The sequence below is a fragment of the Mesoplodon bidens genome (assembly GCF_964165515.1).
Source record: "Mesoplodon bidens genome assembly, chromosome: 1".
Taxonomy (NCBI): domain Eukaryota; kingdom Metazoa; phylum Chordata; class Mammalia; order Artiodactyla; family Ziphiidae; genus Mesoplodon; species Mesoplodon bidens.
The window spans coordinates 106,013,035-106,037,171 of NC_138176.1; the positions used below are offsets into that span (position 1 = coordinate 106,013,035).

Here is a 24,137-nt window from a genome sequence, read left to right on the forward strand (position 1 = left end):
TACTAGTATTTTGATTGGGACTGTATTAAATTTATAGATCAATTTGGGAGTCATTGGCATATTAAGGTTGAATATTCTAATCCATGAACATGGTATACCTTTCCATTTATTTAGGGCTTTTAAAATTTCTTTCATCAGAATTCTGTAGTTTTCAACATACAGATTTATACCTAAATATTTTGGGGTGCTATTATAAATGGCACTGTTCATTTAATTTCAATGTCCAATTATTCATTGGTACTATGTAGACATAGAATCGATTTTTGTATATTGACTTTATGTTGATACTTTGGTTAACTCATTTATTAGTTCTGGAAAGCTTTTTTGTAGTTTCCATGGGTTCTACATATGAAATCACATCTTTAGTGAATAAGGGTCATTCTACCTCTTCCTTTGTACTGTATGCTTTTCATTATTTTTTCCTTCCTTATTGTTCTGGCTAGGACCTCCTATATTATGTTGAATAGAAGTGTTGGAAGTGGACATCCTTGCCTGCTCCTGATTTTGAGGAGAATAGACTGAGTTTTCCACCATCAGGATGATGTTAGCTTTAGGTTTTGTCACAGGCTCTGCTTATCATGTTAAAGGAGTCCCTTCTGTTCCCGGTTTGCTGAGAGTAGTTTTTGTCATGAATGGATATTTAATTTTGTCAGATGCTTTTTCTGCATCTATCAAGATGATCATGTGACTTTTCTTCTCTAATCTATTAATATGCTGAATGACATTGATAGATTTTCAAATGTTGAACCAGCCAAGGCTGGGGTTTGGGGGATTAACCCCACTTCGTCATGACGGATTGTCCTATTGTTGGATTTGATTTGCTAATATTTTGTTTAGGATCTTTGGTGTGTATATTCATGAAGGATATGGGTCTGTAGTTTTCCTTTCTTGAAATGTCATGTCTGGTTTTGTTATTAGGATATTATTGACCTCATAAAATGAGTTAGGAAGTATTTCATCCTCTTTTTTTTTCTGGTAGGGATCGTGTAGAACTGGTACAATCAGCAAGCACTAAGACCAAGGCTGGTGCCAAGTGCCAAGAGCAATAGCCTTGGTTAGAGTGGAGAGACCCAAATACTCATCTTAAAATACCTTTTTAAAGGAAAGTACAGTGTACAGATTTCACAGAAATCTACACTAGCATATTATGTAGGAATTTTAAAGGTACCTAAATTCATAATTCAGGCTGCTGATGAAAGAATTACTGTATATAATTATGATAAGGGTCACACAGGCTAAAGTCAAAAAGAATTGTTCTCATATTTGCTGATAATACCTAGTGGTATACCCACCAAAATTGTGTTTCAGTATTAGTTGTATTAAGTATCAATACACTTATGCATAGTACATTGGCATTAGTTATTTTGTTAATGTTTAATAAAATGTGACACATTTTAAATACCGTTAAATAGTACAGATTAATTTAAGAGAAGATATTTCAACTAAAGCAATTTCCCTCTTACTATTCACAGAATATCCAAGGCATCTCCAAGCACCCAATTCAAATAACTAAACCTCAAAATTTTCAAGGTAACACATTTCTTTCTACTTTGCAGAAGTCTTGGGTAACATTTTCTAAAAACCTAGAGATGTTGTAATTGTTTTTCTGTGTAACTAACTGCTTTTCTTTCCTGAAGTTCTCCTCTGTATTTGCATGACCAGGATTTAAATACACATTGAAAAATAAAACACAGCTAAAGTGATATGGTACCTCCCCTTTAGCACTTTATAAGTTAAAATACATGATAATTATACAAGGGAAGTAGCTCCCCTCCTACTATCTCTCCCCCACCAACTTCCCAACAAAGAAAAAACAAACAGACATACAATAGAACTGGCTTTTATTAAAGTATGAAAATTACTGGAAATGTTTATGAAAGCATAGTAACACTCTTCTTTCTCTTAAGCTATTCCACTGTACTGCTGATGGTTACATTTCTAAAAAAGAAAAAGGTCAAATCTGAGCAAGGTAGGGCTCCGTGGCCCATTCCCAGTAAACTCCTGCCCCCTTTGCTTTGGGAACTGCTGCTTCCGGAAGGTCAGGGCCAAACAATGAAGCGCGATGAGCAGTCCTTTGTAAAGTACACATAATCGTGCGTGAACACAACGCATGGGAGGTGAGCAGCAACGTCACCTCCTCCAGCCCCGTAAAATACACTCAGTGGGGAAATCTTAGAACTTGTGCTTCCACAAAGGAGATCTCAGCGGTGAGGCCAGAGGGTCTCTAGGTGGCTCTTACTGCAATGTTTGACCTTTTCTTCATTAAGAATTCTACACAGAACAGGAGATTTTAACAGCAGAAAATCTAGTTTACTTTCAGTAGTCTTATGATGTTTTAAAATTACATTAAAAATATTAAGAAAAATCAGAAATCTAGACTCTTCTGACTTTAGAATGATGTTAAAATAACTTTGTATGAGGAATAGCTATGAATCAGCTCATGACCAAATTCACCAAGTGCTCTTGAAATAATGATTCAGGTAAAGACGAACTCCTTACCATCTCCCCGAGGACCATGTTTGTTTCATCCGAAGGCCACACCTTCCTAGCAGCAGGTATGTGTGGGCCATGGTAGAGACACCGTGTCACTGGATCCGATGTTATGCGTTTCATACAGTTCAAATATTTAGGAATTGAATAATCCAAAGGTGCTTACAGAACTCATTCTTTAAAATAAGTCCTGGCAAATATTTATATGAAGCAAAGATTTCTTATGCACAGTAAGTGAGAGCAGCTCTGCTTCCTGGGTCCCTTCACTTTACCATGACTAAATCCCAAATTCCTCTGCCTGGTCCCACTCAGTCTGCCCCACTTTCTCCTCTCTGTCCCCATCACCCGTGGCGCTTTGCCTTGCTCGCTTGCTGCAGTCCTGCTGGTCCCTCTGCTGTCCCCCAACAACCAGCCAGCTCCACCTCGGGCCCTGCATGGAACCCCCTCCCCAGATGTGGTCCTGCTCCCTCCTCCACCTCATACCTCTGCTGGAAGGTCACTTTCTTGATGACACTTTACTGCAGCTCCCTACACACACTGACTCCAGAAGCTCCTTCTCTTGATCCATCTTTTCCATTTCATTTCTCACCTTCTAACACGCTGAATAATTCAAATTGCCTCCCTCCCCTCAAGTATAAGTTCTACGCAGGAAGGGATTGTTGCCTGTTTTGTTCGCTAGCATATCCCAAACACACAGCCTGGCACACAGCAGGCCTTTTAAAATTCTGATGTTCCAATGAACTGATGAATGAATACAGCCCACCCTGGAGGCATGGCCAGTCTCGCAGCAGAGGTCTTGGGACTTTTAGACCCAGGGATGGCCAATAGACCCGAGGCCTAAGGACCCTGGCATATAAGAGGTGGGCACATTGACCTTGATTCCTCAGTGGGGAGGGAAGATTGAGGGTCCCCTGGGAGTGGGTAGCAACAATGAGGGACATTGTTCCTAGATTCTGAATTAATGCAGAGCTCTATCTAACAGACTTTTCACAGATTGAATTGCGCATTCTTGCACACTTATCTGGGGATCCAGAACTTTTGAAGTTATTCCAGGAATCTGAAAGAGATGATGTATTTTCCACCCTGACTTCAGAGTGGTAAGATATATGAGCTCATAATAGTATCAGATCCGCAGGAATGCTGACACAGTTTTAAAAGCCTGAAGCTGTTCCAAACCTATTTTCATAAGAAAGAAATTATACTTTTCTCTAGTAGTTAATCTCTTTGAAAAGAAGAGTAGGTAACGAGGATGCCAAGAGTTTCCTAATTATGAAAGAAATGGTAATTCTTCACCACTAGAAAGGAAGTCCATTGCGAAAGAATATAATAGAAATATGAAAAAATCAAAAGTGAAAGTCACGCATGCCCTCCATATGAGTGTCACTCAGAGAAGACAAAGCCCAGTGCCTGAAGGCAACCTGAGTGGCAATCCTATCTTCAGCCCCACTGAAGCCCTCGTTTACTGTTTGGGTACAAAACAAGTCTACACTTAATGCTATTCTTTCTCACTGCTGGCTCATCCTTGCTTTTTTGAATAAACTTTCATTTTGCCTACTTAGGCTTTTCTTCTTTCTATTTGAAGCCTGGAACTCCTCCTATCTAAGGCCATGAATGCCTTTCTTCAGGGTGCAGTTGGTCCCGAGGTCCAAAGCCAGCAAGAGCAGGCTCAGACCCTGCCTGCCCCCTCCCTGCCCACCCCCCAGCTCAGCAACTCTCAACTTGGGTTGACGCGGTGCCGCCAGGTCCCGGTGCTTTCGCCCCGCCCGCCGCTCCCAGGGAGCAGCTCCCAGCTGCTCCCGCGGCTCCTCCCTTCTCCTTGGTGTGCACCGTTTATTCTTAAAACTGAGATATAATTCACAGACCATAAAATTCAGCCTTTCAAAGTGTACAATTCAGTGGGTTTTAGTACATTCACAAGGTTTTGCAACCATCATCACTGTCTAATTCCAGAACATTTTCATTACCCTAAAGAGAAACCCCACACCTAGTAGCTATCATTCCCCAGCCTTCCCTCCCGCCCGGAAACTACTAATCTATTTTGTCTCTATACATTTGTCTATTCTGGACATTTCACATTAATGGGATCATACAGCATATGGCCTTTTGTGACTGTCTTCTTTCACTGAACATAATGTTTTCAAGGTTCATCCATGCTGTAGCGTGTATCAGTTTTTCATGGCCAAATAATATTCCATTATATGGAATAATGTATTCTGTATATTTCAGTATAAACAAAAAAATAATATTCCATTTATTTATCTATTCATCAGTTAATGGATATTTGGGTTGTTTCCACCTTTTGGCTGTTATGAATAATACTGCTGTGAACATTCATGTACAAGTCTTTGTGTGGAAATATGGTTTCATTTCTCTTGGGTAGATACCTAGGAGAAGATTTTCTGGGTCATATGGTAATTCTATGTTTAACTTTTTAAAATTGTGGTAAAATAACATAATGTAAAATTTACCATCTTAACCATTTTAAAATGTACAATTCATGTCACAATAGTGGCAACTATATTTAATTTTTTGAGGAATTGTTGAAACAGTTTCCAGAATAACTACACCATTTTACACCCCACAAGCAGTGTATGGGTTTCCAATTTCTCCACCTTCTTGCCAATACTTTTTATCCTCTGTCTTTTTGATTCTAGCCACCCCAGTGGGTGTGAAGTTGTAGCTTTGTTGTTTGATTTGCACTTCCCTGATGACTGCCAATGTTGAGCATCTCTTCTTATTCTCTATCTTTGCCTCTTTCCCTCCTCTACACCTTTACACAAGTGCACCTGGGTGTTTTGCTCACCCCAGCTTTCTCTGCATACTTCCTCCCAGAAGATGGTCTCTCTTCTGTTTCAGTTCCTGTCCAGTTAGGATATAAGATAACATAGAATTTTTAAGGCATGTGATAGATTTAATAATACCCCTGCCCTCTCTCCCGAGGTGTGGAAAGTCTTAGAAGATTGTTTCTACCTAGGCAGGAAGAGTATTTTGCTTATTTGTTTCACATTTGAGCTTTGTTGCCATCTTAGTGCTTTGGTGGAAGGGTGCTATGGATATTCTCCTTGACAGTGTGAAAGAATCTATCTGTGATTCAAGGTGAGTGCTTGTGCGTAGATCACTAAGCGTGTTTTTTGTTCAATGGGCCCAAAGCTACTCTGGCTGTTGCTGACCAAGTGTTACAGAAAAATATTTTTGTCAAAGTATCAGGCAAAGGATGCAACTAAAGCAGTGCCAAGAGGGAAGTGTACAGCACTGGTGCTTACATCAGAAATGAGGAAAGATCTCAGATAAATCATCAAACTTTCTGTCTCAAGAAACCTGAAAAAGATGATTAAGAAGGAAGAAGGAAGGAAATAGTAAAGATAAGAGCAGAAACCTATGAAATTGAAAAGAGAAAGCAATAGCAAAAATCAATGAAACAAAAGTTGATTCTTCAAAAAAATCAATAAAATTAATAAACTCTAGCAAGACTGAAAAAAATAAAAATAGAGAAGACACAAAGCACCAATATCAGGAATAGAACAGAGGATATTAGTACAGATTCTGCAGACATCAAAAGGATAATTAGGGAACACTATGAACAACTTTATGCTCAAAAATTCAACAATTTAGAAGAAATGGATCAATTTCTTGAAAACCACAAACTATCAAAACCCAACTATGATGAAATAGATAACCTGAATAGTCCTATAAACATTAAAGAAATTGAATTTTTAGTTTAAAATCTCCTGAGAAGGAAATTTGCTGGGCCAGATGCCTTCCATGGAGTATTTTACCAAACATTTAAAGAATTAACACCAGTTGTATACAACCTCTTCCAGAAAATAGAAGAGGAAGGAACACTTCCCAATCATACAGTGAAGCCAGTATTACCCTGATACCAAAACCAGACAAAGACTGAAAACAAAATAAAACAAAACACAATCCCATGCAGACCAATATCACTCCCAAATTTAGATGTAAAAACCCTCAGCAAAATATTATCAAACCAAATCCAACAACATCTTAAAATGTTGTACGGGTATAATTATACACCATGTCCAAGTAGGATTTATTCCAGGTACGCAAGGCTGGTTTAACACTCAAAAATCAGTGTAGTCCACCATGTAGTCAAGCTAAAGAATAAAAATAATATGATTTTATCAATTGACCTAGACAAAGCATTTGACAAAATCCAATGCCCATTCATGATAAAAATTCTCAGGAATTTAGAAATAAAGGGGAGCAACCCCAACTTGACAAAGAACGTCTACAAAAAACCTACAGCTAACAGCATATTTAATGGTAAAAGGCTAAATGCTTTCCCCCTAAGATCAGTAACAACTTACTAATATTGATTATTGAAGTTCTGGCCACTAAATAAGGCAAGGAAGAGAAATAAATGGTATATAAATTGGAAAGGAAGAAATAGCACTGTCTCTATTTATGGATGATATGATTGTCTATATAGAAAGTCTCAAAGTATGTATAAGAAAAAAACATTTTTTAACTCCTAGAACTAATAAGTGAGTTTAGCAAGGTTGCAAGACACAGTATCAATACACAAAAGCGAATTGCATTTCTATAAACTAACAACAAACGCAGAAATCGAAATAAAAAATGCAATACCATTTACATTCACTCCAAAGATAATGGAATATTAAGTATTCAGTTAACAAAATATGTATAGGATCTGTGTGTCTAAAACTACAAAATGCTGATGAAAGAAATCAAAGAAGATCTGATAGATGGAGTGACATACTGTGTTCGTGGAATGGAGGACACAACATAGTAAATATGTCACTTCTCCCTAAATTGATCCATAAGTTTAATGCAGTTCCTATTAAAACCCAAGCAAATTTTGTAGACATAGACCACCTCATTCTAAAATTTAAATGAAAAGGCACAGGCCCTAGAATACCTAAAACAATCTTGACAAAGAAGAAAGTGGGAGGAATCACACCTGATATTAAGACTTAGTACATAGCAATTGGGAACTTCACTGGTGGTGCAGTGGTTAAGACTTCGCCTTCCAATGCAGGGGGTGCAGGTTTGATCCCTGGTTGGGGAGCTAAGATCTTACATGGCTCAGGGCCAAAAATCCAAAACATAAAGCAGAAGCAATATTGTAACAAATTCAATAAAGATTTTAAAAATGGTCCACATCAAGAAAATCTTTAGAAAAAAATACACAGTAATCAAGAGACTGTGGTGTTGGCAGAGGAACAGACACATAGACCAATGGAACAGAAAAGAGAACCAGAAATAGATCCACACAAACACGCACAACTGATTGTCGGGAAAGGTATAAAGTCCCAGGCAGAAAATATTTCTCTTCAGATTCATGTTAAGCTGATCACTCACAAAGCCAGCTTGGGAAGTTCATTTCTGCATTGGATATTATATATGTCTTTCCCACATTTTTTTATCTTGTGGTGGTTTTGAGGAGAACTTCAAAAATAAGAAGCTTCTAGTATTTGCATGGTGGTCACTTCTAATTTCCTATCAGCAGTAGTAATCCAACACTTGTGACTTATACTATAATTAGTTGCTTTGGAAATGATTTTTATGTTCCAAACAGAGGACTAGAATAGCACATGGTGAAACAGCAGCAAATGCACTCTTAAAAATGTTTGTTTCATGTAAATGCCTTATTGTTTGAAACACAAAAAGCACAAAGGCAATTCGATGTACTCTGAAATATTTAGTAACATTTTCAAAGAATAACAATTTTCTTAAAAAAACCTTCAAGAATATGTAGATCATGTATAAAAATGGAGACTTGGAAGAGGTCTTGGAGATCATCTGTAAAGCTATGATGTGACTGATGAAAGTCTGACCCAGAGAGTGGGGCCCTGCCCACGGGTGCATGTCTGAGCCGGGTCAGAGCTGCCTCCTCCAGCTCCAGTGTTTTCACCTGAGCTCGGAAGACAACCATTCTGCCCGGAGGTGACTTCCTTCACAGTAATCACCACACATGTGCCTGATTAGGTGGTTTCCTAAAAGTTCTACAAGGCAAATAAAAAAGCATTTCTTATCGGTTGTACGTTCAACTCAATATTTTCAGACTGAAACTTAAAAAATAATTTTTCACTGCAGAATATATTAGTTTTTCTTCTGCTTAAGGCTTTTCTTGAGTGCTTTTCTGAGATATTCTCTCATAAGGCAGGTGTGGTAGATAGTCTTGTGGGCCTCTCTCCTTCTCTGGGGGAAGATGGTGCTTCCCTACCTGTTAGATGTCAGACTTGGGCGTGTGACTTGTTTTGGCTAATAAAACGTAAGCAAAAGTGACAAGGGTCATGCCTAAGCTGGGGCTTTAAGCAACTGCACACGGTTCCTCTTGATCTCTTTTGTCTCTATTTTGACAAAATTGACAGAGGCTTCTCCATCATCCTGCATCATAAATGGTGGACGAGACTGTGATGGAAAGGTGGTGAAGAAGAGAAATAAAGTATTCTTGCTGTAGGCAGTAAGGTTTCAGAGTGATTTATTATGGCAGTATAACTTGACCTATCATAGCATCTACAGGACTGGGTGCCAGGACTAAGAGGCTGCTGTAATGAATCCTAAAACATGTGGCACTGGCTTTGGGGCCAGGTGGCAGGCAGTGAGATATTTATTGGAGGCTGGAGGATGGCACTTGGTAAATGGTATAACATTTGGCAAAACTGTCACCTGTGATAACTTGTGAAGCAGATAATACCCTAATGAGCTGAGGTTTGGGGCAGAGTGGGCCAGCAGAATGCTAGAACATGCTTTGGTTGCTGTTGTCTGCATGTGACAAGGTACCATAAGAAACAAACTCAGAGAAGAACTGGCCAGTGTACAGGTCGGAATGAAAAGAAATAAGAAGATTCCAGAAAATTGGAGTTTTACATATTTGAATATAGAAATGATTCTCATCTCCAACCAGTAAAAGATGAATCTGGAGATCCACCAGAAATACAGCTACACGTGGAACAACTCCTACAGAACACCTACGGTATGCTGGCAGAAGACCTCAGACCTCCCCAAAGGCAAGAAACTCCCCACGTACCTGGGTAGGGCAAAGCGGAGAGATTCCCACACAGAGGATCAGTGCCAACCGGCACTCACCAGCCCGAGAGGCTTGTCTGCTCTCCCGCCGGGGTGGGCGGTGCTGGGAGCTGAGGCTCGGGCTTCAGTCGGAGCGCAGGGAGAGGACTGGGGTTGGCGGCGTGAACACAGCCTGAAGGGGCTAATGTGCCACAGCTAGCCGGGAGGGAGTCCAGGAAAAAGTTTGGACCTGCCGAAGAGGCAAGAGACTTTTTCTTCCCTCTTTGTTTCCTGGTGCGCGAGGAGAGGGGATTAAGAGCGCTGCTTGGAGGAGCTCCACAGACGGGTGTGAGCCGCGGCTGAAAGTGCAGACCCCAGAGACGGGCGTGGGACGCTGGGGGTGCTGCCGCCGCTGCGAGGCCTGTGTGCAAGCGCAGGTCACTGTCCACGCCCCCCTTCCGGGGAGCCTGTGCAGCCCGTGACTGCCGGGGTCCTGGGATCCAGGGACAGCTTCCCTGGGAGAACGCACGGCGCACCTCGGGCTGGTGCAACGTCACGCCGGCCTCTGCTGCTGCAGGCTCCACCTGCACTCCGTGCCCCTCCCTGCCCCCCAGCCTGAGTGAGCCAGAGTCCCCGAAGCGGCTGCTCCTTTAACCCTGTCCTGTCTGAGCGAAGAACAGATGCCCTCCGGCGACCTACACGGAGAGGTGGGGCCAAATCCAAAGCTGAGACCCGGGAGCTGTGAGAACAAAGAAGAGAAAGGGAAATCTCTCCCAGCAGCCTCAGAAGCAGCAGATTAAAGCTCCACAATCAACTTGATGTACCCTGCATCTGTGGAATACATGAGTAGACAACGAATCATCCCAAATTGAGGAGCCAGGAGTCAGTGCTGTGCTTCTGAGGTGGGAGAGCCAACTTCAGGACACTGGTCCACAAGAGACCTCCCAGCTCCACATAATACCAAACGGCGAAAATCTTCCAGAGATCTCCATCTCAACACCAGCACCCAGCTTCACTCAACGACCAGCAAGCTACAGTGCTGGACACCCTATGCCAAACGACTAGCAAGACAGGAACACAACGCCACCCATTAGCAGAGAGGCTGCCTAAAATCATAAAAAGTCCACAGACACCCCAAAACACACCACCAGACGTGGACCTGCCCACCAGAAAGACAAGATCCAGCCTCATCCACCAGAACACAGGCACTAGTCCCCTCCACCAGGAAGCCTACACAACCCACTGAACCAACCTTAGCCACTGGGGACAGACACCAAAAACAATGGGAACTATGAACCTGCAGCCTGCAAAAAGGAGACCCCAGACACAGTAAGAAAAGCAAAATGAGAAGACAGAAAAACACACAGCAGGAGAAGGAGCAAGATAAAAACCCACCAGACCTAACAAATGAAGAGGAAATAGGCAGTCTACCTGAAAAAGAATTCAGAATAATGATAGTAAAGATGATCCAAAATCTTGGAAATAGAATAGACAAAATGCAAGAAACAGTTAACAAGGACCTAGAAGAACTAAAGATGAATCAAGCAATGATTAAAAACACAATAAGTGAAATGAAAAATACTCTAGATGCGATCAATAGCAGAATAACTGAGGCAGAAGAATGGATAAGTGACGTGGAAGATAAAATAGTGGAAATAACTACTGCAGAGCAGAAGAAAGAAAAAAGAATGAAAAGAACTGAGGACAGTCTCAGAGACCTCTGGGACAACATTAAACACACCAACATTCGAATTATAGGGGTTCCAGAAGAAGAAGAAGAGAAAAAGAAAGGGACTGAGAAAATATTTGAAGAGATTATAGTTGAAAACTTCCCTAATATGGGAAAGGAAATGGTCAGTCAGGTCCAGGAGGCACAGAGAGTCCCATACAGGATAAATCCAAGGAGAAATACGCCAAGACACATATTAATCAAACTGTCAAAAATTAAATACAAAGAAAACATATTAAAAGCAGCAAGGGAAAACAACAAATAATACACAAGGGAATCCCCATAAGGTTAACAGCTGACCTTTCAGCAGAAATTCTGCAAGCCAGAAGGCACTGGCAGGACATATTTAAAGTGATGAAGGAGAAAAACCTGCAACCAAGATTACTCTACCCAGCAAGGATCTCATTCAGATTTGATGGAGAAATTAAAACCTTTCCAGACAAGCAAAAGCTGAGAGAGTTCAGCACCACCAAACCAGCTTTACAACAAATGCTAAAGGAACTTCTCTAGGCAAGAAACACAACAGAAGGAAAAGACCTACAATAACGAACCCAAAGCAATTAAGAAAATGGGAATAGGAACATACATATCGATAATTACCTTAAATGTAAATGGACTAAATGCTCCCACCAAAAGACACAGATTGGCTGAATGGATACAAAAACAAGACCCATATATATGCTGTCTACAAGAGACCCACTTCAGACCTAGAGACACATACAGACTGAAAGTAAGGGGATGGAAAAAGATATTCCATGCAAATGGAAATGAAAAGAAAGCTGGAGTAGCATTTCTTATATCAGACAAAATAGACTTTAAAATAAAGACTATTAGAAGAGACAAAGAAGGACACTACATAATGATAAAGGGATCGATCCAAGAAGAAGATATAACAATTGTAAATATTTATACACCCAACATAGGAGCACCTCAATACATAAGGCAACTACTAACAGCCGTAAAAGGGGAAATCGACAGTAACACACTCATAGTAGGGGACTTTAACACCCCACTTTCACCAATGGACAGATCATCCAAAATGAAAATAAATAAGGAAACACAAGCTTTAAATGATACATTAAACAAGATGGACTTAATTGATATTTATAGGACATTCCATCCAAAAACAACAGAATACACATTTTTCTCAAGTGCTCATGGAACATTCTCCAGGATAGATCATATCTTGGGTCACAAATCAAGCCTTGGTAAATTTAAGAAAATTGAAATTGTATCAAGTATCTTTTCCGACCACAGTGCTATGAGACTAGACATCAATTACAGGAAAAGATCTGTAAAAAATACAAACACATGGAGGCTAAACAATACACTACTCAATAACGAAGTGATCACTGAAGAAATCAAAGAGGAAATTAAAAAGTACCTAGAAACAAATGACAATGGAGACACAACGACCCAAAACCTATGGGATGCAGCAAAAGCAGTTCTAAGGGGGAAGTTTATCGCAATACAATCCCACCTTAAGAAACAGGAAACATCTCGAGTAAACAACCTGACCCTGCACCTAAAGCAATTAGAGAAAGAAGAACAACAACAAAAAAAACCAAAGTTAGCAGAAGAAAGAAATCATAAAGATCAGATCAGAAATAAATGAAAAAGAAATGAAGGAAACGATAGCAAAGATCAATAAAACTAAAAGCTGGTTCTTTGAGAAGATAAACAAAATTGATAAACCATTAGCCAGACTCATCAAGAAAAAAAGGGAGAAGACTCAAATCAATAGAATTAGAAATGAAAAAGGAGAAGTAACAACTGACACTGCAGAAATACAAAAGATCATGAGAGATTACTACAAGCAACTCTATGCCAATAAAATGGACAACCTGGAAGAAATGGACAAATTCTTAGAAATGCACAACCTGCCAAGACTGAATCAGGAAGAAACAGAAAATATGAACAGACCAATCACAAGCACTGAAACTGAAACTGTGATAAAAAATCTTCCAACAAACAAAAGCCCAGGACCAAATGGCTTCACAGGAGAATTCTATCAAACATTTAGAGAAGAGCTAACACCTATCCTCAAACTCTTCCAAAATATAGCAGAGGGAGGAACACTCCCAAACTCATTCTATGAGGCCACCATCACCTTGATACCAAAACCAGACAAGGATGTCACAAAGAAAGAAAACTACAGGCCAATATCACTGATGAACATAGATGCAAAAATCCTCAACAAAATACTAGCAAACAGAATCCAACAGCACATTAAAAGGATCATACACCATGATCAAGTGGGGTTTATTCCAGGAATGCAAGGATTCTTCAATATACGCAAATCAATCAACGTGATACACCATATTAACAAATTGAAGAAGAAAAACCATATGATCATCTCAATAGATGCAGAGAAAGCTTTCGACAAAATTCAACACCCATTCATGATAAAAACCCTGCAGAAAGTAGGCATAGAGGGAACTTTCCTCAACATAATAAAGGCCATATATGACAAACCCACAGCCAGCATCGTCCTCAATGGTGAAAAACTGAAACCATTCCCACTAAGATCAGGAACAAGACAAGGCTGCCCACTCTCACCACTCTTATTCAACATAGTTTTGGAAGTTTTAGCCACAGCAATCAGAGAAGAAAAGGAAATAAAAGGAATCCAAATTGGAAAAGAAGAAGTAAAGCTGTCACTGTTTGCAGATGACATGATACTATACATAGAGAATCCTAAAGATGCTACCAGAAAACTACTAGAGCTAATCAATGAATTTGGTAAAGTAGCAGGATACAAAATTAATGCACAGAAATCTCTTGCATTCCTATATACTAATGATGAAAAATCTGAAAGGGAAATCAAGGAAACACTCCCATTTACCACTGCAACAAAAAGAATAAAATATCTAGCAATAAACCTACCTAAGGAGACAAAGGACCTGTATGCAGAAAATTATAAGACACTGATGAAAGAAATTAAAGATGATACAAATAGATGGAGAGATATACCATGCTCCTGGATTGGAAGAATCAATATTGTGAAAATGATTGTACTACCCAAAGCAATCTACAGATTCAATGCAATCCCTATCAAACTACCACTGGCATTTTTCACAGAACTAGAACAAAAAATTTCAAAATTTGTTTGGAAAAACAAAAGACCCCGAATAGCCAAAGCAATCTTGAGAACGAAAAACGGAGCTGGAGGCATCAGGCTCCCTGACTTCAGACTATACTACAAAGCTACAGTAATCAAGACAGTGTGGTACTGGCACCAAAACAGAAAGATAGATCAATGGAACAGGATAGAAAGCCCAGAGATAAACCCACACACATATGGTCAACTTATCTTTGATAAAGGAGGCAGGAATGTACAGTGGAGAAAGGACAGCCTCTTCAATAAGTGGTGCTGGGAAAACTGGACAGGGACATGTAAAAGTATGAGATTAGATCACTCCCTAACACCATACACAAAAATAAGCTCAAAATGGATTAAAGACCTAAATGTAAGGCCAGAAACTATCAAACTCTTAGAGGAAAACATAGGCAGAACACTCTATGACATAAATCACAGCAAGATCCTTTTGGACCCACCTCCTAGAGAAATGGAAATAAAAACAAAGATAAACAAATGGGGCCTAATGAAACTTCAAAGCTTTTTCACAGCAAAGGAAACCATAAACAAGACCAAAAGACAACCCTCAGAATGGGAGAAAATATTTGCAAATGAAGCAAGTGACAAAGGATTAATCTCCAAAATTTATAAGCAGCTCATGCAGCTCAATAGCAAAAAAACAAACAACCCAATCCAAAAATGGGCAGAAGACTTAAATAGACATTTCTCCAAAGGAGATATACAGACTGCCAACAAACACATGAAAGAATGCTCGACATCATTAATCATTAGAGAAATGCAAATCAAAACTACAATGAGATATCATCTCACACCAGTCAGAATGGCCATCATCAAGAAATCTAGAAACAATAAATGCTGGAGAGGGTGTGGAGAAAAGGGAACACTCTTGCACTGCTCTTGGGAATGTGAATTGGTACAGCCACTATGGAGAACAGTATGGAGGTTCCTTAAAAAACTACAAATAGAACTATCATATGACCCAGCAATCCCACTACTAGCCATATACCCTGAGAAAACCATAATTCAAAAAGAGACATGTACCAAAATGTTCATTGCAGCTCTATTCACAATAGCCCAGAGATGGAAACAACCTAAGTGTCCATCATCGGATGAATGGATAAAGAAGATGTGGCACATATATACAATGGAATATTACTCAGCCATAAAAAGAAACGAAACTGAGCTATTTGTAATGAGGTGGATAGACCTAGAGTCTGTCATACAGAGTGAAGTAAGTCAGAAAGAGAAAGACAAATACCGTATGCTAACACATATATATGGAATTTAAGGGGAAAAAATGTCATGAAGAACCTAGGGGTAAAACGGGAATAAAGACACAGACCTACTTGAGAATGGACTTGAGGATATGGGGAGGGGGAAGGGTAAGCTGTGACAAAACGAAAGAGAGGCATGGACATATATACAGTACCAAACGTAAGGTAGATAGATAGTGGGAAGCAGCCGCATAGCACAGGGAGATCAGCTTGGTGCTTTGTGACCGCCTGGAGGGGTGGGATAGGGAGGGTGGGAGGGAGAGAGATGCAAGAGGGAAGGGATGTGGGAACAGATGAATATGTATGACTGATTGACTTTGTTATAAAGCAGAAACTAATAAAAAAAAAGAAAAGAAAAGAAAAGAAGGCAAATTAGAATGAACCCTTTTTGTTAATTCCAAATTAGAGTTACCAGTGTTAACTCATGATTTTCAATATATATAGAACTAAAAAAAAAAAAAGATGAATCTGAAAAGGGCTTTGAACAGCAAAGGCCAGTTAAAACACTGCCTTTAACAAATGAAAGGTATGGCTTTGATGTCTACTGTTAACATCTCTGAAAGAAGGTGGCACCCATAAATCCTTACAGTTAGACAACACAGTGCTGAAAAAAGAGACTAAATGCTAGCTTTCCCCCAAGTTCCTGATAAGCTGCAGGCACCTGCGGTGAAGTCTGGAGAGAGGATGCATCTCTAAGCGAATTGTGGGAATGTCTGTTGGCACATGGAACTGACGGAACTAAAATAGGACTTATTGTGTTTCTGAGCACTGTACTTACCAAAGAACCTCCAGTCTGGGCTAAAGCAGACTGTGATTGCAAACCTGGGGCCCCACGTATTCTACAGCCAAGAAGCAGTCTGGGAAATATGCTCATTCCCCCAAGGAAAGAAAATCCTTCAGTGCCCTCTTACATGTAGCCAAGAAAGATAATGGAAAAAGAAAGATAATGGAAAAGGAGTGGAGCAAATGGCCATGGTAAGCAAGGGACTGAGCAAGGGTCCTTTTGGAGAAGGGCCCCTTCAGCGCCTACCCAGTGAGAATTCAGAGTTGCTGTGGACCAATGACGCCCATGTGTCTCCCACTCTTCCCCTTTCCACATGGGAGTGCTTATTGTGGGCATCTTGTCCCTGTCCCACCGTTGCACAGCACATGTGTGGAGTGAAAGGTAGACCTGATTTTTTAGTTCCTTGGCCTCCAGATCAAGAGGAGCCCCATCAAGACCTGATATAAAGATGATCACAAAATCCTGATGCCCTATCAGATGGAACTTGGAATTGTCACTCTTGTCAAGGGGGAGGAAAGCCAATATGTGTGATCAGAAGGGCGGAGTGTGGTGGAATGTATTATTATTCAAGCATATTTGCTATCCCTCCCTAGAGGAAGAGTGTACTTCCTTGCCCATTGACTCAGGCTTGGCCATGTGACTTGCTACCTATGACATGTGAACAGAAATGACATTTGTCACCAATGGGTAGAAATTTTAAGAGCCAACACATGGTTATCCATATTTTCTTCTTCCTCTGCCATGACAAGCATCATTGTTCCAGATGTAGGCTAGACTCTGCTCCTGAATCACAGAATGCAGATGACATGGAGCAGAGCCTCAGCTGACCTGTGTTGGCCATGTTGCATGAACAAGAAATAAGCCCTTGTTTTTGTAAGCCTCTGAGCATAGCATAGCCTGTCCTTACTGTACAGCAAAGGTGCAACCATTTGTGTTGTCAGTATTTGGGTAAGTCTCTCTTAAAAATGAGCTTAAATACCACGTCCTATCTGCTTCATCTTTGAGTTGTACAAGGCTTCATTAATCTCTGGGTAAGCAGGTTAGTGTTGAAGAGAATTATGTGAGTGCTCTGGGTACTCTAGGCTGACTTTTGGTGACCACCTGAGAGGGTCTCTGCCTGGAAGGCCAAGAACAGCTTTGGAGGGGAGCTCTTTTGGGTTGCCACTAACAGTGATGAAAAGTCTCCTTGGGACCTTGTGGTTGAGGGTCCTGGGTCACACTGCCACATGATAGTGAAACCAAGTTCATAGGCCACATGCCCTTGAAAGTTAGCATGACCTCCCTTACACCTTCCTCCTGATGCACTGTACTGGATTATATGTCCTGAAACATAGCTATTTTAGTTTATTTAATTTGTAATTTATGAGAAAATTAAAGGATGAATTTCTAGTTAAGAAATAAAAAATCATAAGAGACTATTGCTCTAACCCTAACAATCAAACCAAGATAAATAAACTACAAAATTAGTTTTTCTATACTTACCAGAAATCTGAGGATACAGCTAAGTTACAGAGCTCCAGAAAGTGATGAGCCCTTCACAGAAAAGAAGAAACCCCTGGCTTCTCTCATCCCTGGTGGAGTGGCAGGAGGAGGAGGAATCTGCCATAGAGGGGATAGGAAGAGACCATCTAAACCCTACTTGCACATAGGCTAGTGTGACAGAATTCTAAAGAGAACCTTGAAAGCCACCCGAGGGAAGAAGACATTATATACAAAGAACAACACAAAATACAGCTGACTTTTTGCAGAGACCAGAAGACGATGGAACAAACATCCTTACCGTGCTGAAAGAAACATTCAATCTAGATTTTTAGATCCAGAAAATTATCTCTCAAAAATTAAGGCAAAATAAAGACAATTTAAGATTTACAAAATCTGAAGGAATGTGTCTTAGTAGACCTGCTCTAATAGAAATGCTAGTAGAAGTTCTTCAGGCTCAAGAGAAATGATACCTCATGAAACTCTGGATCTTCAGGAAGGAATAAAGAACACCAGAATGGGTCAATATCAGGATAAATATAAAAAACATTTTAATCTTTATTTTACATAGTTTATTTTATATATATATTTATATAGTTCTATGTATAGTTTATGTATAGTTTGAATTCTTGAAAAGACTAAGATTTTTAAAAAGTTTGTAACATAGATCTAAAATATAAGGCATTAAAAAGTACAAAGGGTAGGAAAGGGAGTAAATGGAATTATACTATTTTCAGGTTCTTACACTGTGAAGTATTACAATATTATTTAAAGGTAGACTATGATGACTTAAAGATGCATACTGTAATTTCTAGGGCAGCCTCTAAAACAATACCAAAAGAAGTATAGCTTAAAAAAATCAATGGAGGTAGGGTCTTCCCTGGTGGCGCAGTGGACTCCACACTCCCAATGCAGGGGGCCTGGGTTCCATCCCTGCTCAGGGAACTAGATCCCACATGCATGCCGCAACTAAGAGTTCACGTGCCGCAACTAAGGAGCCCGCTTGCCACAACTAAGGAGCACACATGCTGCAACTAAGGACCCCACCTCTTGCAACTAAGACCTGGTGCAACCAAATAAATAAAATAAATTAAAAAATAAAGTAAATTTTAAAAAAAATCAATGGAGGCAATAAAATGGGATATTAAAAAATATGCGATTCACCCAAAAGAATTCAATGAAAGAGAGACAGAACAAAATGCAAATGGGGTAAATGAAAATCAAATACCAAGATGGTATGCTAATACTGCAAAACAAAGAGTGTGCCCAGAAATAAAGAAAAACATTTCATAATGATGAAAGACTGATTCATCAAGAAGACACAACAGTCCTAAATTTGAATGTATCTAATAAGAGAACTTCACAATACTTGAAGCAAAAATTGACAGAACTAAAGAGAGAAATAGAATTTACATTTAATTCATTCATCCACTGAAAAAGTCTTACTGCATTTCCCAGAAGGGAAATTTATTTTCAAATGAGGTTTATTTTATTTTTTTATAAATTTATTTGTTTATTTATTTTTGGCTGCATTAGGTCTTCATTGCTGCACGCGGACTTTCTCTAGTCGCTGTGAGTGGGGGTTACTCTGATGTGGTGTGTAGGCTTCTCATTGCAGTGGCTTCTCTTGTTGCAGAGCACAGGCTCTAGGCACACGGGCTTCAGTAGTTGTGGCATGCGGGCTTAGTTGCTCCACAGCCTGTGGGATCTTCCCAGACCAGGGATCGAACCCATGTCCCCTGCATTGGCAGGCGGATTCTTAACCACTGAGCCACCATACATAATTAGGATGTCATGTTGTATCATTTGGATTATTGCTCTTTTAGGATACAATTTATGGCACTGATTTCAAGATACAACCATTGTTGAACATTTGATGACCACAGATTATTATTTTTTTCCTAGATCCTGTGCAGTGCTTCCATAAGAAAGTTCTGCCATAATGATTAATTATAACAAAGGACTCTTCTCATGATTAGCTCTGCTTCAGAGGTTTTGTTTTGTTTTGTTTTTTCTTATCCAGTCACTTTCTCCTTAGTGGTATTGCTTAATCTTTCGGATTCTTCTATTAAAAAGTTGATCAAGGACTTCCCTGGGTGCAGTGGTTAAGAATCCACCTGCCAATGCCGGGGACAAGGGTTCCATCCCTGGTCCAGGAAGATCCCACATGCCTCAGAGCAACTAAGCCCACATGCCACAACTACTGAAGCCCGTGTGCCTAGAGCCCATGCTCTGCAACAAGAGAAGCCACCGCAGTGAGAAGTCTGTGCACCACAATGATGAGTAGCCCCTGCTCGACACAACTAGAGAAAGCCCGCGCACAGCAACGAAGACCTAATGCGACCAAAAATAAATTAATTAGTTAAAAAATACTACCAAAAAAACTATATAAAAAAAAGTTGATCAGATCTCTGACACATTTAATTCCTACCAATATTCCTACAAGTGCTGGCAATTTTAAAACAATTTAGTGTTTTATCACCTCTCAGAGCTTCCTAAGGTTACATATTCTCCCAAACAGGACAGTAGCGACATGCACAGGTTAATAGACAAAGCAAAATCGCCAACGCCTGTTGACAAAGAGCCCCCACTTTCAGTGGGACGGGGTTATTACTATTCTTCTTGTCATAGAGGAGAGAGTCCTGGCCTGCCCGGTGACCATAGCCATGTGGCTGATTCCCCGCAGAGGTGCCGAGAGCTGTGTGGCTCGGAGAGGGCCACCCCCAGCCTCTATCCCCCGGGCAGCTCTGATCAGCACAGCCGAGTCTCAGCATTTGGGCGACAGAGTCTCACTGCACCCCTCAGGGTAGAAAAACTGGGACAAAATCACCTGGAGAGTTTTCTCAAATTGTAAAGGACTTCAATACACATAATGCAATGAGTACCTTACTTTGGAGCTGTAATAGAGATTTAGAAGAAAAAGCAGCAGAAACTGCACTTTGTTCTGACTGCCTGTGCCCAGGAGGTTTCTCTCCCTCTTTCTTCTCTGCTTTCTATCCCTTTCACGGTAAAAAAAAAAAAAAAAAAAGCATGAATTCTTGCTGATTCTTACTGTATGCCTTGTGTTGTTTCAGGCACATCTCATTTAATGCCTGTGACACTGTTATTCCCCATGTTTTGGATAAACTGACACAGAGGTTGTTAAACTTGCCAGAGGTCACAAGATCGCCGCCTTAGCAGCACAATCCACATCCAGCAGGATGGGTTCTAGGGCCGTGGTTCTTAACCCTTAGGGTTTCAGGTAGTCCGTGCCCCACACCTCTTTCTCAGCCTCCTACGTCTAGAGCTGTGATAGTCAGAGCCTCCACCAGGATTTCAATTTCAAGAGGGGCCATTTGCAGAGGTGTGGCTGGGCGAGCAGCTAGGAGTGCTTGGAGAAAGGCAGTCCTGGAGCCTGGTGAGGGACGGAAGGGCCCGGGCAGCTGGTGATGGAGCCTGGAGGTCACATGAGGTCACAGATGCTGTCAAGGCAGCAGCAGCCAGGTGAGGGGCAGGAACACTTGGCGCCTCCTTCTCACCTTCCCATCTGCCAGTGCCCCTGTTGGCCTAACCTGTGATGCCGGAGGGCACCAGAGCCATCTGCAGAGTCCGGTCCCTCAGGACACAGGACAGTGCAGGGATTTAGGGAGAAACCCCACTGAGAAGGATGTCCAGGGAATGAAATCCAAACACTGCCCGCTTTATTCTGATGAAGCCGATTGGAAAGCACGGCTTGCACCACGGTCAGATGGACTGGTCCCTAAACTGGACCCAAGTCCACACTGCAGAAGTTGCCCTGCAAGGGCAGGGCTCACCACATGGGAGGACAGACCAGAACGCATCCGAGCTGGAGCCACCTGGCCAACTTGCCGGTTAGCCAGGCCGCCCTCCCACAGGGATAAGAGAGGAGGCATGGGGGTGGGGCCTGCACCTTCTGCTCCCAGTGAAGGGATTCCCAAGGCTTTATCCAGGGCCCTTTTCCCTCTCCTGGTTCCATCTGGGCTCCAAGTCCACCTGTGCCATTGGCTACTGGGAATAAGGACGCCCAGCTCCCGAGATGATCATCCAGTTGCCCACTCAGCAAATAACTGAATGTCAATCACGCGTTGATATAGCTGCCAGAAGACGGCGGCCATGCCCACAGAGCCTGCAGAGGACGTTGCACAACGCAGCCGAAAATTTCGTTGCGATGGTCTAGAGGCCATACGGGTGAAGTCCAGGGCGCTGCACAGTCAGGAAGCCTTCCTTGAGGAGGTGAGGTGGCACTGGGCTCTCGGGAGCGAGGAGAAGGCGGGGAAGGAAGGTGGCTGACGGCACAGGGAGCGTGGAGACCTTGGAAAACGGTGGCGCGTCCTCACAGCGCCTCTGTCCTGAGCTCCAGGCCAGCGACTCTGGGTCTCAGCGGCGGTTTCCCTGGCTGTCCCAGGACACTTCAGACATGTCTGGAGAGAGCTCGGCACCGGGGCCCAGTCCCCGCAGGGACCATCCTGACTCTTGCCTTCCTCCCTCCCAACCCCCTGTTCCAGCCAGGCCCGTGGTCCGCTTACTGGGCCTCTTAAGTCTGCGACCTCAGCTCAGGCCTCGTTACTTCCCACACAGCTTCCTGACGGCCCTGCTCCACATCCACCTCCAGCTGCCTCCACCTTATCTCTCCGAGATGCAGTCAGACCATGTGGCTCCTCTAGGCCTCCCCGGCTGATGAGTCTCATCCACCCCAAGCCAACAAAGCACAGCAAGCCAGGCATGAGCCCCAGAGCAGCCCTGTGAGACCCAGGACCCAGAGGAGCTGCTGTCACCACCACTCTCCACGGTCGCTCTGGTTGGTGTAACAGAGGAGAAGCGTAACAGCTGGAAAGGAAGAGGCAAAAGGATCATTTTGGGGCAATGGTGGGATGGCCTGCCTGGGAAACCAAGAGAACAAACTGAAAGAAAAGGTTGGTCCTAGGATCCGGAAGAAGACCAGGTACAAGTGGACCTACAGAAATTGCTTCCCAAATATAAACAACAACCAGTTAGAAAATGTAATGGTAAAAAGCATGCAAAGAGAAAGACATAATACCTATGATAAACTTAAGCAAAAATGTGCAAAATCTGGATGAAAAAAAGTTAAAAATAGAGAAACACAGAAAAGATAGGGAATCTCATTTTTATAAAGATATTATTTACACTAATGTATAGATATAGAAATGTCCTAATAAATGTGCCAAAAATACCAGTAGGATTTTTTAGTAACTAGACAAATTAATCTGTAGTTTATGATACAAAAATAATCCACAATAATCATGAAAAAATTTTTAAGAGGAACAATAAGGAAGACCAAGTCCTACGAGATATTAAGATTTATTATAAAGCCACAGTTACTAAAACATTATTATAGGATACAAAATGGGATAGATCAATTTGAAAACAAAGTCCCAGAATAGACATACACACACACACACACACACACATATAAATTAATACTTGATAAAGGAGATGTTAAAGTGAAAAATGGGCTCTCAAATGATTTGTTAAATAATCATCTGATGGCTGTGGGTTTTTATTTAACCAATATTGTGTGTATTGGAAGAAGAGACTGCCAGTAACACTTTTCTTATTTAACAGCCAAATCTTATAAGTATTTATACGAATTAGGAACACAGACATGCCAACTTTAGCATTATTCCCAGGGCAAAAATATGATCAAGCAACAACCTATCAAAATGACAGGGGTCTTTTGAGATGATTCTCACAGGACCCAGCAGCAGATTGTGAAATCTGGGGGCCTTTCGAGACTTCCAAGGGGAAATTCATGAGAGAAAATGGAAGTTTGCTGCTGTTGAGGGATTCATGCCGGATTTCATACTTCTTGGGAAACCAGGAAGGACATTCATGTGGAATTCCCCATTTAGCGTCTTTTCAAATCGGATCTATGAATGCTGTTTCTTCCTCCACAGCTGCACAGAGAGAACATCTCCTTCATTTCTTTCTTAGATGCTTTTTTTTTTAATTGTAGAAACTTGCACTTTTATGGCCAGACTCGAATTTCTTTAATTAGCATTGTGAGCACAAAGCAGACCTGTAGGGATGACCTTGGTGAGAAGAAATGCGGAGGAACCTGATGAGGGGTTTACGCACCTAAGTGTGGGTTTACGCACCTAAGTGTCTTCTTCAAGGTCGTCCACATGCACCTAGACTAAGGGGCTGCCCCGTTCGGTCACACGAAGGTCGTGGGAGCGCGTGTGGAACCAGCTTCAGAGGAATGGCAGGCAGACCTTGGTGACGCACTCATCCGTTCATAGTTCAGAGTGACATGAAAGGGTTGGTCAG

General features: G+C 41.4%; 1 protein-coding gene across 1 annotated transcript in view; it reads left to right on the plus strand.

The window, feature by feature from the left end:
• POLN (DNA polymerase nu) overlaps positions 1-24,137 on the plus strand; it is a 185,782-nt gene that overhangs the window by 108,863 nt on the left and 52,782 nt on the right. The window contains exons 17-19 of the mRNA XM_081254005.1: positions 1,473-1,530; positions 2,481-2,555; positions 3,473-3,587. Of these exons, the coding sequence (XP_081110131.1) occupies positions 1,473-1,530; positions 2,481-2,555; positions 3,473-3,587 (248 nt within the window). The remainder of the gene's footprint in view (positions 1-1,472; positions 1,531-2,480; positions 2,556-3,472; positions 3,588-24,137) is intronic.